Below are 13,878 nucleotides of genomic sequence, written 5' to 3' on the forward strand. Positions count from 1 at the left end.
GTGTGCAAATTGGCTGCCACGTTTCCTACATTATGACACTCCAAAAGTACTTCATTGGCTGTAAAGCGCTTTGGGATGTCCGGTGCAAAGTCTTTCTTTCTTTCACATACTCTGACTTTCTCCTCATCCACTCTCCCTCCCCTGCTCCTCCTCCTTACCGAGTTTAATGTCTCCCTCCAGGGTCAGAAGGATGTTGCCAGCTTTCAGGTCCCGGTGTATGATCTTGTTGCTGTGGAGGTAGTCGAGTCCTTCGAGCATCTGTCGACAAACAACGCGAATCTGCGGCTCCGTCAATCCTCTCTCCAGCTCTGGGACAGAACCAAACCAAGGGGAGACAAATCATAGAATCGTGGAAATTTACAGCATTTTGGCCCATTGTGTCTGCGCCGGCCGACCAAGAGCTACCCAGCCTAATCCCACTTTCCAGCTCTAGCCCTGCAGGTTTCGGCACATTAAGTGCACATCCCAGTACTTTTTAAATGTGGTGAGGGTTTCTGCCTCTACCACCCTTTCAGGCCGTGAGTTCCAGACCCCCACCACCCTCTGGGTGAAATTTCCCCTCAAATCCCCTCTAAACCTCCTACCAATTAGTTTAAATCTATGCCACTGGTTCTTGACCCCTCTGTTAAGGGAAATAGGTCTGTCCTATCCACTCTATCTCGGCCCCTCGTAATTTTATACATCTCAAATCAGGTCTCCCCTCGGCCTCCTCTGTTCCAAAGAAAACAAACCCAGCCTATCCAAACCAAAATGTGGAGTTTCATTTCTTCTTAGTTAAATAAACTTTGATCCTCCAAAGGTGTAGTGGGATATTGAGGCACACAGATCAACGGGGTTTGTGCCCTGTCTGTGCTGAGGGAGCTGACCTCAGCTAGGGTGGCGGTACAATGGGTCTCACTGCCCCTGGGATAGCGAGGGGAAAATCCGCCAGGGGTTCCTGCTCCCAATCAATACCAGTGACCACCGCCGTAAGGGGCGAGTGTGTGTGTGTGTGTGTGTGTGTGTGTGTGTGTGTGGGTGCTGACCAAAAACAGGATCAAACGCAGCCGTGATGCCTTCAGTGGTGGAATAGCCAGAGACCGCTGACTAGATTCACAGATGAAGAACAACAATTGGACAAGGCACCAGGTCACGCAGCTGTTAATGGCTGGGATTGGATACAGACGAGCGATGCCCACACACTGTTTATCCAATGGGACGTCTCTGATTGGTGACATGACCACGCCATTGAATGGTCAATCACATCACTGCATTTGCAGGTCCTTTACCAACCCCCCCCTTGAGACCATGGAACTGTACCCAGCAAGTCAGCACCTTCAGCAATAGAAGGGGGAAATTGGATGGGTAATGAAAGAAATTCAGCAGATTACATCTAATATTACTTACCCAACATTATAGAGTCTACAGCACCACCAGGACAAAACTCAATTAGAATCTGTAAAGAAAAGGAGAGGGGTTAAGATCTTGGAGTGCTCAATGTCCTTTGCGTTTTCAGAATATAGTGGAATCTTTATACAGAGAGTGGTGATAATGTGGTGCTCGCAGCCATAAGGAGTTGGTGAAGCAGGTTACACTGACACTGCGTACAGTTTTGGTCTCCATATTTAAGGAAGGATATACTTGAATTGGAGGCTGTTCAGAGAAGGTTCACTAGGTTGATTCCGAAGATGAGGGGATTGACTTATGAGGATAGGTTGAGTAGGTTGGGCCTATACTCATTGGTGTTCAGAAGAATAAGAGGAGATTTTATCGAAACATATAAGATAATGAGGGGGCTCGACAAGGTGGATGCAGAGAAGATATTTCCCCTCATGGGGGAAACTAAAACTAGGGGACATAGAATAAGGGGCCGCCCATTTAAAACTGAGATGAGGAGGAATTTCTTCTTTCAGAGGGTTGTAAATCTGTGGAATTCTCTGCTGCAGAGAACTGTGGAGGCTGGGTCATTGAATATATTAAAGGTGGAGATAGACAGATTTTTGAACAATAAGGGAATAAAGGGTTATGGGGAGCGGGCAGGGAAATGGAGCTGAGTCCATGATCAGATCAGCCATGATCTTATTAAATGGTGGAGCAGGCTCGAGGGGCCAGGTGGCCTACTCCTGCTCCTATTTCTTGTGTTCTTATGACACATTTAAGCGGAGGTTTGATGCGTACATTGGTGAAAACAAGAACCTATATTTATATAGCGCCTTTAACGTAGTGAAACGTCTCACGGCGCTTCACAGGAGTATTATGAGATAAAAAAATTTGACAGCGAGCTGCACAAGTAGAAGTTAGCGCAGGTTACCAAAAGCTTGGTCAAAGAGATATGTTTTAAGGAGCATCTTGAAGGAGGATAGAGAGGTAGAGAGGTTTAGGGAGGGAGTTCCAGAGCTTAGGGCCTGGGCAACAGAAAGCAAGGCCACCGATGGTTGAGCGATTATAATCAGGGATGCTCAAGAGGGCAGAATTTGAGGAGCGCAGACATCTCATGGGGTTGTGAGGCTGGAGGAGATTACAGAGATAGGGAGGGGCGAGGCCATGGAGGGATTGTAAACAACTATGAGAATTTTGAAATCAAGGCGTTGCTTAACCAGGAGCCAAGCACAGGGATGATGGGTGAGCGGGACTTGGTACGAGTTAGGACATGGGCAGTCGAGTTTTAAATCACCTTTGTTTACTAGCGGTCAAGGGAATGGAGGGAGATGGGGGACGGTGGGAATAGGTCATTAGAGTGGGAGGAGGCTCGTGTGGAGGATAAACAGCGCATTGACCAGTTGGAAATCTGTGGAATTCGCTGCCTCAGAGAGCTGTGGAAGTTGGGTCATTGAATAAATTTAAGACACAGATTCTATACAATAAGGGAATAAGGGGTTATGGGGAGCGGGCGGGGAAGTGGAGCTGAGTCCATGATCGGATCAGCCATGATTGTATTGAATGGCGGAGCAGGCTCGAGGGGCCATATGGCCGACTCCTGCTCCTATTTCTTATGTTCTTATGTAACCTGGTGAACCAGTGTCGGAATATTTCTTATGCTGTAACAGCTAGTTTGTATATTAGAGCTTCTCTTGGGAAGATGCGGGACGACTCGCTGCTATTCTTCATTCGCCTTCCTGTCTTGACTCACCCACAGGTTGTTTTCATAGTAGAAAGCATCGAGCAGTTTTACAATGTTGGGGTGATCACACGAGGCCAGAATATCAATTTCCACCATATAGTCTTCCAGCTCCTCCTCATCCAATGACTGGATCACCTTGGCAGCTGCCACATCCCCAGTCTCCTTGTTCTGGGCCTTTAAAGCAGAACATAAATGGGAAATAACATCACAACGTGTTTCTGCAACATTGTGCAACACCAACCTTTTTAGATCGTAACCTTCTTAACATCATTGATGTCAAAAATAACAAGATAATTTCTTGATCATTTGCATATCAATCCCTCCCCCCCTTTCTGTCCTGCTGACTATCGCTGGGTTATGGCTCCACTGGCTGCCCACAGATAGGCTCTTTAGCCGTGAACCCAATGGCACCCTATTTAACCATGAGAGGCACTGCAACTCCATTTATCCGTCTTTGCTATATACCCTTTCATACTCTTCCCTAACAAAAATCTATCCATACAATTGACCCCCCCCTCCCCCGCCACACACACACACACACACAGTCTCAACAACTTTTTGGGAGTGAGAGTTCCAGATTTCCACGACACTTTAGGTGGAAAAACTGCATGCTGATTTAATTCCTAACTGGCTCAGCGCTAATTTGAAGATTGGCCATGTTTTGACTTGCATCATTGGCCCAGAGGTGCCCTACTCTGGCACGCCATCGGAGCTCCGGAAAATGATAGTCATGATCCAGAGTCACTATTCAGTTCCTTTAAGATTATGCTTCCTTCTTCTGGATTCCCCCACCAGAGGAAATAGATTCTCTGTATCTACCTTATAGAATCAACTTATTATTTTAAGCACCTGAATTACTGCCACTTCCCAGTGATGCAGTTAGTCTACCAGACTCCTGTCCCCTCCATCTCCCTCATCGCTCCATCTCTTCGCCTCCTACCATTCCTACTATCATTAGCAAGTAATTAGGAAGGCAAATGGAATATTGCCCTTTATTGCAAGGGGGGTGGAGTATAAAAGTAGGGAAGTCATAGAAACATAGAAAATAGGAGCAGTAGTAGGCCATTCGGCCCTTCGAGCCTGCACCGCCATTCAATATGATCATGGCTGATCCTCTATCTCAACACCATATTCCTGCTTTCTCCCCATACTCCTTGATGCCTTTTGTGTCTAGAAATCTATCTATCTCCCTCTTAAATATATTCAGTGGCTTGGCCCGCTACAACTGTACAGGGTGTTGGTGAGACCACACCTGGAGTACTGCGTACAGTTTTGATCTCTGTATTTGAGGAGGGATATACTTGCATTGGAGGCAGTTCAGAGAAGGTTCACGAGGTTGATTCCTGAGATGAAGGGATTGTCTTATGAAGAAAGGTTGAGCAAGTTGGGCCTATACTCATTGGAGTTTAAGAGAATGAGAGATGATCTTATTGAAACGTATAAGATTCTGAGGAGGCTCGACAAGGTAGATGCAGAGAGAATGTTTCCCCTCGGGGAAATCTAGAACTAGGGGACATAGTTTCAGAAAAATGGGTCGCCCATTTAACACAGAAATCAGAAGGAATTTCTTCTCTCAGATGGTTGTGAATCTGTGGAATTCTCTGCCCCAGAGAGCTGTGGAGGCTGGGTCATTGAACATATTTAAAGATGGAGATAGACAGATTTTTGAATGATAAGGGGAGTCAAGGGTTAGGGGGAGCAGGCAGGGAAGTGGAGTTGAGGCCAAGATCTGATCAGACATGATCTTATTGAATGGCGGAGCAGGCTCAAGGGGCCAAATGGCCGACTCTTGCTCCTATTTCTTATGTTCTTACTATTCAGTTCCTTTAAGATTATGCCTCTTTGTTCTGAATTCCCCCACCAGAGGAATTAGATTCTCTGTATCTACCTTATAGAATCACCTTATTATTTTAAGCGCTTGAATTACTGCCACTTCCCAGTGATGCAATTAGTCTACCAGGCTCCTGTCCCCTTCACTGTCATAGAAACATAGAAAATAGGTGCAGGAGTAGGCCATTCGGCCCTTCTAGCCTGCACCGCCATTCAATGAGTTCATGGCTGAACATTCAACTTCAGTACCCCATTCCTGCTTTCTCGCCATACCCCTTGATCCCCCTAGTAGTAAGGACCTCATCTAACTCCTTTTTGAATATATTTAGTGAATTGGCCTCAACAACTTTCTATGGTAGAGAATTCCACAGGTTCACCACTCTCTGGGTGAAGAAGTTCCTCCGCATCTCGGTCCTAAATGGCTTACCCCTTATCCTTAGACTGTGACCTCTGGTTCTGGACTTCCCCAACATTGGGAACATTCTTCCTGCATCTAACCTGTCTAGCCCCGTCAGAATTTTAAATGTTTCTATGAGGTCCCCTCTCATTCTTCTGAACTCCAGTGAATACAAGCCCAGTTGATCCAGTCTTTCTTGATAGGTCAGTCCCGCCATCCCGGGAATCAGTCTGGTGAACCTTCGCTGCACTCCCTCAATAGCAAGAATGTCCTTCCTCAGGTTAGGAGACCAAAACTGTACACAATACTCCAGGTGTGGCCTCACCAATGCCCTGTACAACTGTAGCAACACCTCCCTGCCCCTGTACTCAAATCCCCTTGCTATGAAGGCCAACATGCCATTTGCTTTCTAAACCGCCTGCTGCACCTGCATGCCAACCTTCAATGACTGATGTACCATGACACCCAGGTCTCTTTGCACCTCCCCTTTTCCTAATCTGTCACCATTCAGATAATAGTCTGTCTCTCTGTTTTTACCACCAAAGTGGATAACCTCACATTTATCCACATTATACTTCATCTGCCATGCATTTGCCCACTCACCTAACCTATCCAAGTCGCTCTGCAGCCTCACAGCATCCTCCTCGCAGCTCACACTGCCACCCAACTTAGTGTCATCCGCAAATTTGGAGATACTACATTTAATCCCCTCATCTAAATCATTAATGTACAGTGTAAACAGCTGGGGCCCCAGCACAGAACCTTGCGGTACCCCACTAGTCACTGCCTGCCATTCTGAAAAGTACCCATTTACTCCTACTCTTTGCTTCCTGTCTGACAACCAGTTCTCAATCCATGTCAGTACACTACCCCCAATCCCATGTGCTCTAACTTTGCACATCAATCTCTTGTGTGGGACCTTGTCGAACGCCTTCTGAAAGTCCAAATATACCACATCAACTGGTTCTCCCTTATCCACTCTACTGGAAACATCCTCAAAAAATTCCAGAAGATTTGTCAAGCATGATTTCCCTTTCACAAATCCATGCTGACTTGGACCTATCATGTCACCTCTTTCCAAATGCACTGCTATGACATCCTTAATAATTGATTCCATCATTTTACCCACTACCGATGTCAGGCTGACCGGTCTATAATTCCCTGTTTTCTCTCTCCCTCCTTTTTTAAAAAGTGGGGTTACATTGGCTACCCTCCACTCCATAGGAACTGATCCAGAGTCAATGGAATGTTGGAAAATGACTGTCAACGCATCCACTATTTCCAAGGCCACCTCCTTAAGTACTCTGGGATGCAGTCCATCAGGCCCTGGGGATTTATCGGCCTTCAATCCCATCAATTTCCCCAACACAATTTCCCGGCTAATAAGGATTTCCCTCAGTTCCTCCTCCTTACTAGACCCCCCGACCCCTTTTATAACCGGAAGGTTGTTCGTGTCCTCCTTCGTGAATACCGAACCAAAGTACTTGTTCAATTGGTCCGCCATTTCTTTGTTCCCCGTTATGACTTCCCCTGATTCTGACTGCAGGGGACCTACGTTTGTCTTTACTAACCTTTTTCTCTTTACATATCTATAGAAACTTTTGCAATCCGTCTTAATGTTCCCTGCAAGCTTCTTCTCATACTCCATTTTCCCTGCCCTAATCAAACCCTTTGTCCTCCTCTGCTGAGTTCTAAATTTCTCCCAGTCCCCAGGTTCGCTGCTATTTCTGGCCAATTTGTATGCCACTTCCTTGGCTTTAATACTATCCCTGATTTCCCTTGATAGCCACGGTTGAGCCACCTTCCCTTTTTTATTTCTATGCCAGACAGGAATGTACAATTGTTGTAGTTCATCCATGCGGTCTCTAAATGTCTGCCATTGCCCATCCACAGTCAACCCCTTAAGTATCATTCGCCAATCCATCCCAGCCAATTCACGCCTCATACCTTCAAAGTTAGCCTTCTTTAAGTTCTGGACCATGGTCTCTGAATTAACTGTTTCATTCTCCATCCCAATGCAGAATTCCACCATATTATGGTCACTCTTCCCCAAAAGGCCTCGCACAACGAGATTGCTAATTAATCCTCTCTCATTACATAACACCCAGTCTAAGATGGCCTCCCCCCTAGTTGGTTCCTCGACATATTGGTCTAAAAAACCATCCCTTATGCACTCCAGAAAATCCTCCTCCACCGTATTGCTTCCAGTTTGGTTAGCCCAATCTATGTGCATATTAAAGTCACCCATTATAACTGCTGCACCTTTATTGCACGCACCCCTAATTTCATGTTTGATGCCCTCCCCAACATCACTACTACTGTTTGGAGGTCTGTACACAACTCCCACTAACGTTTTTTGCCCTTTGGTGTTCTGCAGCTCTACCCATATAGATTCCACATCATCCAAGCTAATGTCCTTCCTAACTATTGCCTTAATCTCCTCCTTAACCAGCAATGCTACCCCACCTCCTTTTCCTTTTATTCTATCCTTCCTGAATGTTGAATACCCCTGGATGTTGAGTTCCCAGCCCTGCTCATCCTGGAGCCACGTCTCCGTAATCCCAATCACATCATATTTGTTAACATCTATTTGCACAGTTAATTCATCCACCTTATTGCGGATACTCCTTGCATTAAGACACAAAGCCTTTAGGCTTGTTTTTTTAACACCCTCTGTCCTTTTAGAATTTTGCTGTACAATGGCCCTTTTTGTTCTTTGCCTTGGGTTTCTCTGCCCTCCACTTTTCCTCATCTCCTTTCTGTCCCCCTCCCAATGCCACTCCATCTCCTTTATCTCCTCCATCTCTTCTCCTCCTGTCATTCCCACCATTAAATCTCCCCCTCCTTCCCCTTTCCCATCACTACCTCCACCTCTTCCTATGCTTCTCCTTTCTCCTGGCTATTCCGACCACTCAAGACCAGTGGTTACCGCAGGATCAGGCCCAGCACGTTCCGTCAGCGCAATAGGCCGGATTACCACCTCTAGAATACGGTGGGTGGCAGGCGAAAGACTTCCAGCCAAGCAGAGCCATTTGTAAAAAAAAAAAACCTTAGTAACTTCATGAAAAAAAGGAGACGTATTTTAAGATTACAAATTGGATTTATTTGTTACAGCAAAAAAATCTATTGTATCTGAAATTTAAAAAAACATCCGTTTCTTTTTAAATAAGCAAAGGCAACCAAATAATTTTGTGCAAAGACTGGGCAGTTATTAAGACATTAAACATATTGTTTTTGCTGGGATGAGAGGGTTGTCCTATGAGGAGAGATTGAGTAGATTGGGCCTATACTCTGATTGGAGGAATAAGGTGATCTCATTGAAGCGTATGATTCTGAGGGGGATTGACAGGGTAGATGCGGAGAGGTTGTTTCCCCCGGGCTGGGGAGTCTAGAACCAGGGGGCACAGTCTCAGGATAAGGGGTCGGCCATTTAGGACTGAGATGAGGAGGAATTTCTTCACTCAGAGGGTGGTGAATGTTTGGAATTCTCTGCCCCAGAGGGCTGTGGAGGCTGAATCGTTGAGTACATCATGGCTGAGAGAGATTTTTGGACTCAAGGGATACGGGGATAGTGCGTGAAAGTGGAGTTGAGGTCGAAGATCAGCCATGGGGGTAGAAATTGCCTCCCAACCCGTTTGGATGGTTTTTACCACAGCTGCGGTTCCGGTTGCCTCTTTCGTGAAATTCCGCCCTTTGTTTTTGTTTTGTTTTGATCCGGAAGTTGGTCATAATGGGGGCGGTGACAACACCTGAGGGGCAGAAGTTGGGGGGGGAAGGGGGGGGGGGGCGCGGAATGACCGCCGCAATGACGTCATCACGACGCCACGTCACCACGGCTCTCCCCTTCACTTAAAGGGGAGAGCCGTCGCCATTGTTACACTTTGGCCCATTGGGCCACCAGGGAGGGTTTCGGCCAGGCAAGCAGCTGCCTGGCACCCACAAAGGGAGGGCGGGGGTGGGGGGGGGGTTCTGCTGCCAGGCTGCCTGTTGGGGGCCCGGCCGCACCCGAGGGTGTAACTGTCGGGGCGATCTGGCAATCGACCGACTGAAAAGAAAAATATGGGGCGGCGGCGGTGCGCCCTCCCCTTGAATGGCCGCCGCGCGCTGCTGCAGAAGGCCACAGCCTCACTGGACCATCGGGCGAGCCGAGGATTTTCCGAGGGGAATGTCACCGTCGGGTGGGGTGGGGGTGGGGGTTAGATCGGCGGTGTGCACGGTGATGATGCGTTTAACACCGTTCGGCAGCGGCGGTTCGGTAAAGGGGGGGGGGGGGTGGAAAATCGGGGCCCTGCCGGAAAACCTCCGGAGGGCAATTGGGCTAGCAGCGGCCACCCCGCCAAAAGTCAGCGGCCACTCCACTCAGCTGCGTGGCCGCTGATTTGCGGGGGCAACAGGCCTTAAGGAAAGAGGCATTTTCAGCCTCATGATCTCACTGAATGGCGGAGCAGGCTCGAGGGGCCGAATGGCCGGCTCCTGCTCATAATTCTTACGTTCCTGAAGATGATGTATATTTTCCTATTTTGTACCGAGTTTAAATGTTTCAGGGAAACAAACCCAATTATGGACCAGTCAATGAAACTTTATGTACTACAACTCCTGCAATTAAAAATCGCCAAACTCAAAAATTTAAAGAAACACGAGAGGGAAGATGCAGCCAGTGATGATGTATTGATTTATACATTTGTGAATGGCATTGCTCAGTCACGATGACACTAGCCGGTTAGATGCCACGTTAGTCGGTCTGTTGGAAGGGTTCACACCAGAAGCACTTTGGTTGTTCTGTGCTTGACACACTCGAGTTTGGTAGCAGACATTCGAAGCGCAAATACTTTCGACTTTTCCCAGTGCCTCCCACCTCGGGAACCCAGCTCCTAATGTCATCCCTGCCTTTGTTACCTCTAGACTTGACTATTCCAATGCACTCCTGGATGGCCTCCCACATTCTACCTTACGTAAACTAGAGGTGATCCAAAACCCCCGTGTCGTAACTCGCACCGAGTCCCGCTCACCCATCACCCCCTGTGCTCGCTGCCCCGTGTCCTAACTCGCACCGAGTCCCGCTCACCCATCACCCCCTGTGCTCGCTGCCCCGTGTCCTAACTCGCACCGAGTCCCGCTCACCCATCACCCCCTGTGCTCGCTGCCCCGTGTCCTAACTCGCACCGAGTCCCGCTCACCCATCACCCCCTGTGCTCGCTGCCCCGTGTCCTAACTCGCACCGAGTCCCGCTCACCCATCACCCCCTGTGCTCGCTGCCCCGTGTCCTAACTCGCACCAAGTCCCGCTCACCCATCACCCCCTGTGCTCGCTGACCTACATTGGCTCCCGGTTAAGCAACGCCTCAATTTAAAAATTCTCGTCCTTGTTTATAAATCCCTCCATGGCTCTCGCCCCTCCCTATCTCTGTAATCTCCTCCAGCCCCACAACCCCCGAGATGTCTGCGCTCCTCTAATTCTGCCTTCCTGAACATCCCTGATTATAATCACTCAACCATCGGTGGCCGTGCCTTCAGTTGCCTGGGCCCCAAAGCTCTGGAGCTCCCTCCCTAAACCTCTCCGCTTCTCTTTCCTCCTTTAAGACGCTGCTTAAAACCGACCTCTTTGACCAAGCTTTGGTCACCTGTGCTAATTTCTTCTTATGTGGCCCGGTGTCAAATATTTTTGTTTTGTCTTATAACACTCCCTGTGAAGCGTCATGGGATGTTTCACTACTTCGACAAGTTGTTGTTGCCTTTCTCCTAGGCCATTCACAATTTGGGCTGTGGCTATTTGCGACCATTGTCCAGCAATCCTTCAGATCAGGGATGTCACATCTGTATTGTCCAAAGTCTCGGGAGGGCGGGACATTGTCAGAAGATTGTCTCGATGAGGTGGACTGGGTCTGTAATTTTATGATGCTAAACAGTCAGTAAGACCCAGTTTATATGAACTTGTAGCTAGCTGGAGACTGCCTATATATAAAAAGCTTTCAGAATTTAATTAGAAATGTACAGTTCCTAATCCTTTATCCAGTGACATGAATGTATGTTAGAAGAATCAAATGTGCTATCTTAATATTTAAAGTGTATATTATATAAAATGTCAAAATATGTCAATATAACCAAGATGCATTGGATATGAAAGGTTGTGGATTACCAGAATGTTATCATATTTGCCTTACAATCTGTGAAAATTCTTTGGTGCCTGGAGCAAAGCTATGGAGACTTTGAAATTCACCTATTCACCAGTTTGACCCAACTGTCTGTTTGGTGCTAAATATTAATAAAAGTATAAACTGAAAATACTGGAAACACTTAGCAAGTCAGGCTGGCTCCGTGGAGAGAGAAACAGAGTTAACGTTTCTGGCCCGTGACCTCTGTCAGAACACAGGCCCGAAAAGTCAACTCTGTTTCTTGCGTTTCCCACATTACAACAGTGACTACATTCCAAAAAGTACTTCATTGGCTGTAAAGCGCTTTGAGACCTCTGGTGGTTGTGAAAGGCGCTATATAAATGCAAGTCTTTCTTTTTTCTCCACAGATGCTGCCTAACCTCTCAGTATTTCCAGCATTTTCTGTTTATATTTCGGAGTTCCAGCATCCACAGTATGTTGCCTATGTTTTAATAAAAGTATATTATGTAGAGAAAATGTTATATTGAGATTGTTGAATTGCTGATACTGAAAAGAACGATTTGAAGAAAATGCTAACTTCTACCAAATAACGGCTTAATGCGAAATAATAGGTTTGGAAAAAGTTTCTGAACTGAATTATGGACCTGGAGGAAATTACAAGACCGAAGGTAGATATAGTAAAGATACTTTGTCCTATATTTTGTGGGTGGATACCACTGCTGTTGGCAATTAGCGGCAAGCAGGCTGGAAATTCCAGGATACAGGAGCTTGATCGAAACGTGTTAAATATAGTGGGGGTGAAATTCGATTAAGCTCAAAAACGGGCGCAGGGATTGCGATGCACAATGTGCCCATGCCCATTGAAAGGAATTCAGGCAGCACATATAATTCGTGCTGCCTGCTACTTTACACGATTGCAGTGCACTCAACGTGCTGCTGACAGGCAGTGTGCTCAGCAGGGGGCCAAAGTTTGCAATGTTCGCATGAGGCTAGAGGCCAGCTTTACTTAAAGCTAGCCTGCACCTCTTAAAGGCAGTCTGCACATCTTAAAGTTGAGCAGCCTTCATGGTGATGAAAAATGTTAAAATTGCTTCAGCAGGAACGCAGAGAAAGGGCACCCAGGGTCTTGAACGCAGCATTTGAAGCCTTTCTGTAGGTTCATTCGAAGAGAGGTTCTCTACCCACAGGGGGCCAGGAGGCCCTCTAGAAAGAAGGATGTGGGACGGGACCAGACCACCGAGATGGTCACTGCCCCCAGGATCTGGCTCAAGTGCTCAAAGAAGTTTAATAACCTCAGACGAGTGGTCAAGGTCAGTCAACGCGTTTTCAAAAGCCGTCTCCTACTGACACCACTAGCCTCACACTCTTGTCAATGTACCACACCCACCCCATCACTCACCGACCAACAATCTCTACCAAACACGAGGCACACCTCACATTGTAAGCTTCACCTCACCCTCACATACTTACCACTGCTACAAGCCTCGGAGACACATCTCACAGCTTGAACATACTGTCAGTTATTCCACCATGACAGCCACATCACCCAAACACATTACACCACCCTCACTGACACACTTCCCTTCCTTTTGCAGGAAAAGGTGAAGCATAACCGGTGCCAGAAGACCTTAACCGAATAGGGTCAGACTGGCCTGCATCACCTCACCTCACCCCCTAGGAGGAGACGGTGATGGCCAAGCTTGGCAGGGGCATGGCTGAGCACCGGGCCAGTGGCAGGACTGAAGGAACACAAGACGGCGACATCCTCAAACATTATTCTCCTTCTCAAATCCCACTTCTCCCTCATCCCACAAACTCTTCTGATTTACAAGCTATACATGGTGTAAGCATTCACCTCTTGCTCACCACAACCCTACCCTTGTGCCTTCCTTATTTCAAACACCCAAGAAATCCAGCCTGCCCAGCCAGCGATTGAACAAGAGGGAGAGGAGAGTGAAGAAGAATAAACACCGTCACTCGATTTCACACTCCCGGCCACCACCCTGAGGACGTCCTGCAAGGCCATCGGCAGTCTCCCCCATTGAAGGTCAGCAGGCTTCCACCAGCCATGCTGCAGCCACTGGGGAAGCACTACCACTGCACAGGAGTGCTAGGGCAGGCAAAGGCACACCAAGACAGTAAAAGAGAGACTTGAAAGACTTGCATTTATATAGCGCCTTTCATGAGCACCGGATGTCTCAAAGCGCTTTACAGCCAATTAAGTACTTTTGGAGTGTAGTCACTGTTGTAATGTAGGAAACACGGCAGCCAATTTGCGCACAGCAAGCTCCCACAAACAGCAATGTGATAATGACCAGATAATCTGTTTTTGTTACGTTGATTTAGGGATAAATAATGGCCCTGGGACACCGGGGGTAACTCCCCTGCTCTTCTTCAAAATGCCATGCGATCTTTTATGTCCACCTGAGAGAGCAGACG

At 47.4% G+C, this 13,878-nt stretch overlaps 1 protein-coding gene across 1 annotated transcript in view; it reads right to left on the reverse strand.

The window, feature by feature from the left end:
- The window catches only part of LOC139235108 (STE20-like serine/threonine-protein kinase), an 84,505-nt gene that overhangs the window by 42,171 nt on the left and 28,456 nt on the right, over positions 1 to 13,878 (reverse strand). Inside the window, exons 2-4 of the mRNA XM_070866277.1 lie at positions 3,110 to 3,274; positions 1,387 to 1,435; positions 159 to 308 (exon numbers count right to left, since the gene is read on the reverse strand). Of these exons, the coding sequence (XP_070722378.1) occupies positions 159 to 308; positions 1,387 to 1,435; positions 3,110 to 3,274 (364 nt within the window). The remainder of the gene's footprint in view (positions 1 to 158; positions 309 to 1,386; positions 1,436 to 3,109; positions 3,275 to 13,878) is intronic.

The sequence above is a fragment of the Pristiophorus japonicus genome, chromosome 22 (genome assembly GCF_044704955.1).
Source record: "Pristiophorus japonicus isolate sPriJap1 chromosome 22, sPriJap1.hap1, whole genome shotgun sequence".
In the NCBI taxonomy this organism is placed as follows: domain Eukaryota; kingdom Metazoa; phylum Chordata; class Chondrichthyes; family Pristiophoridae; genus Pristiophorus; species Pristiophorus japonicus.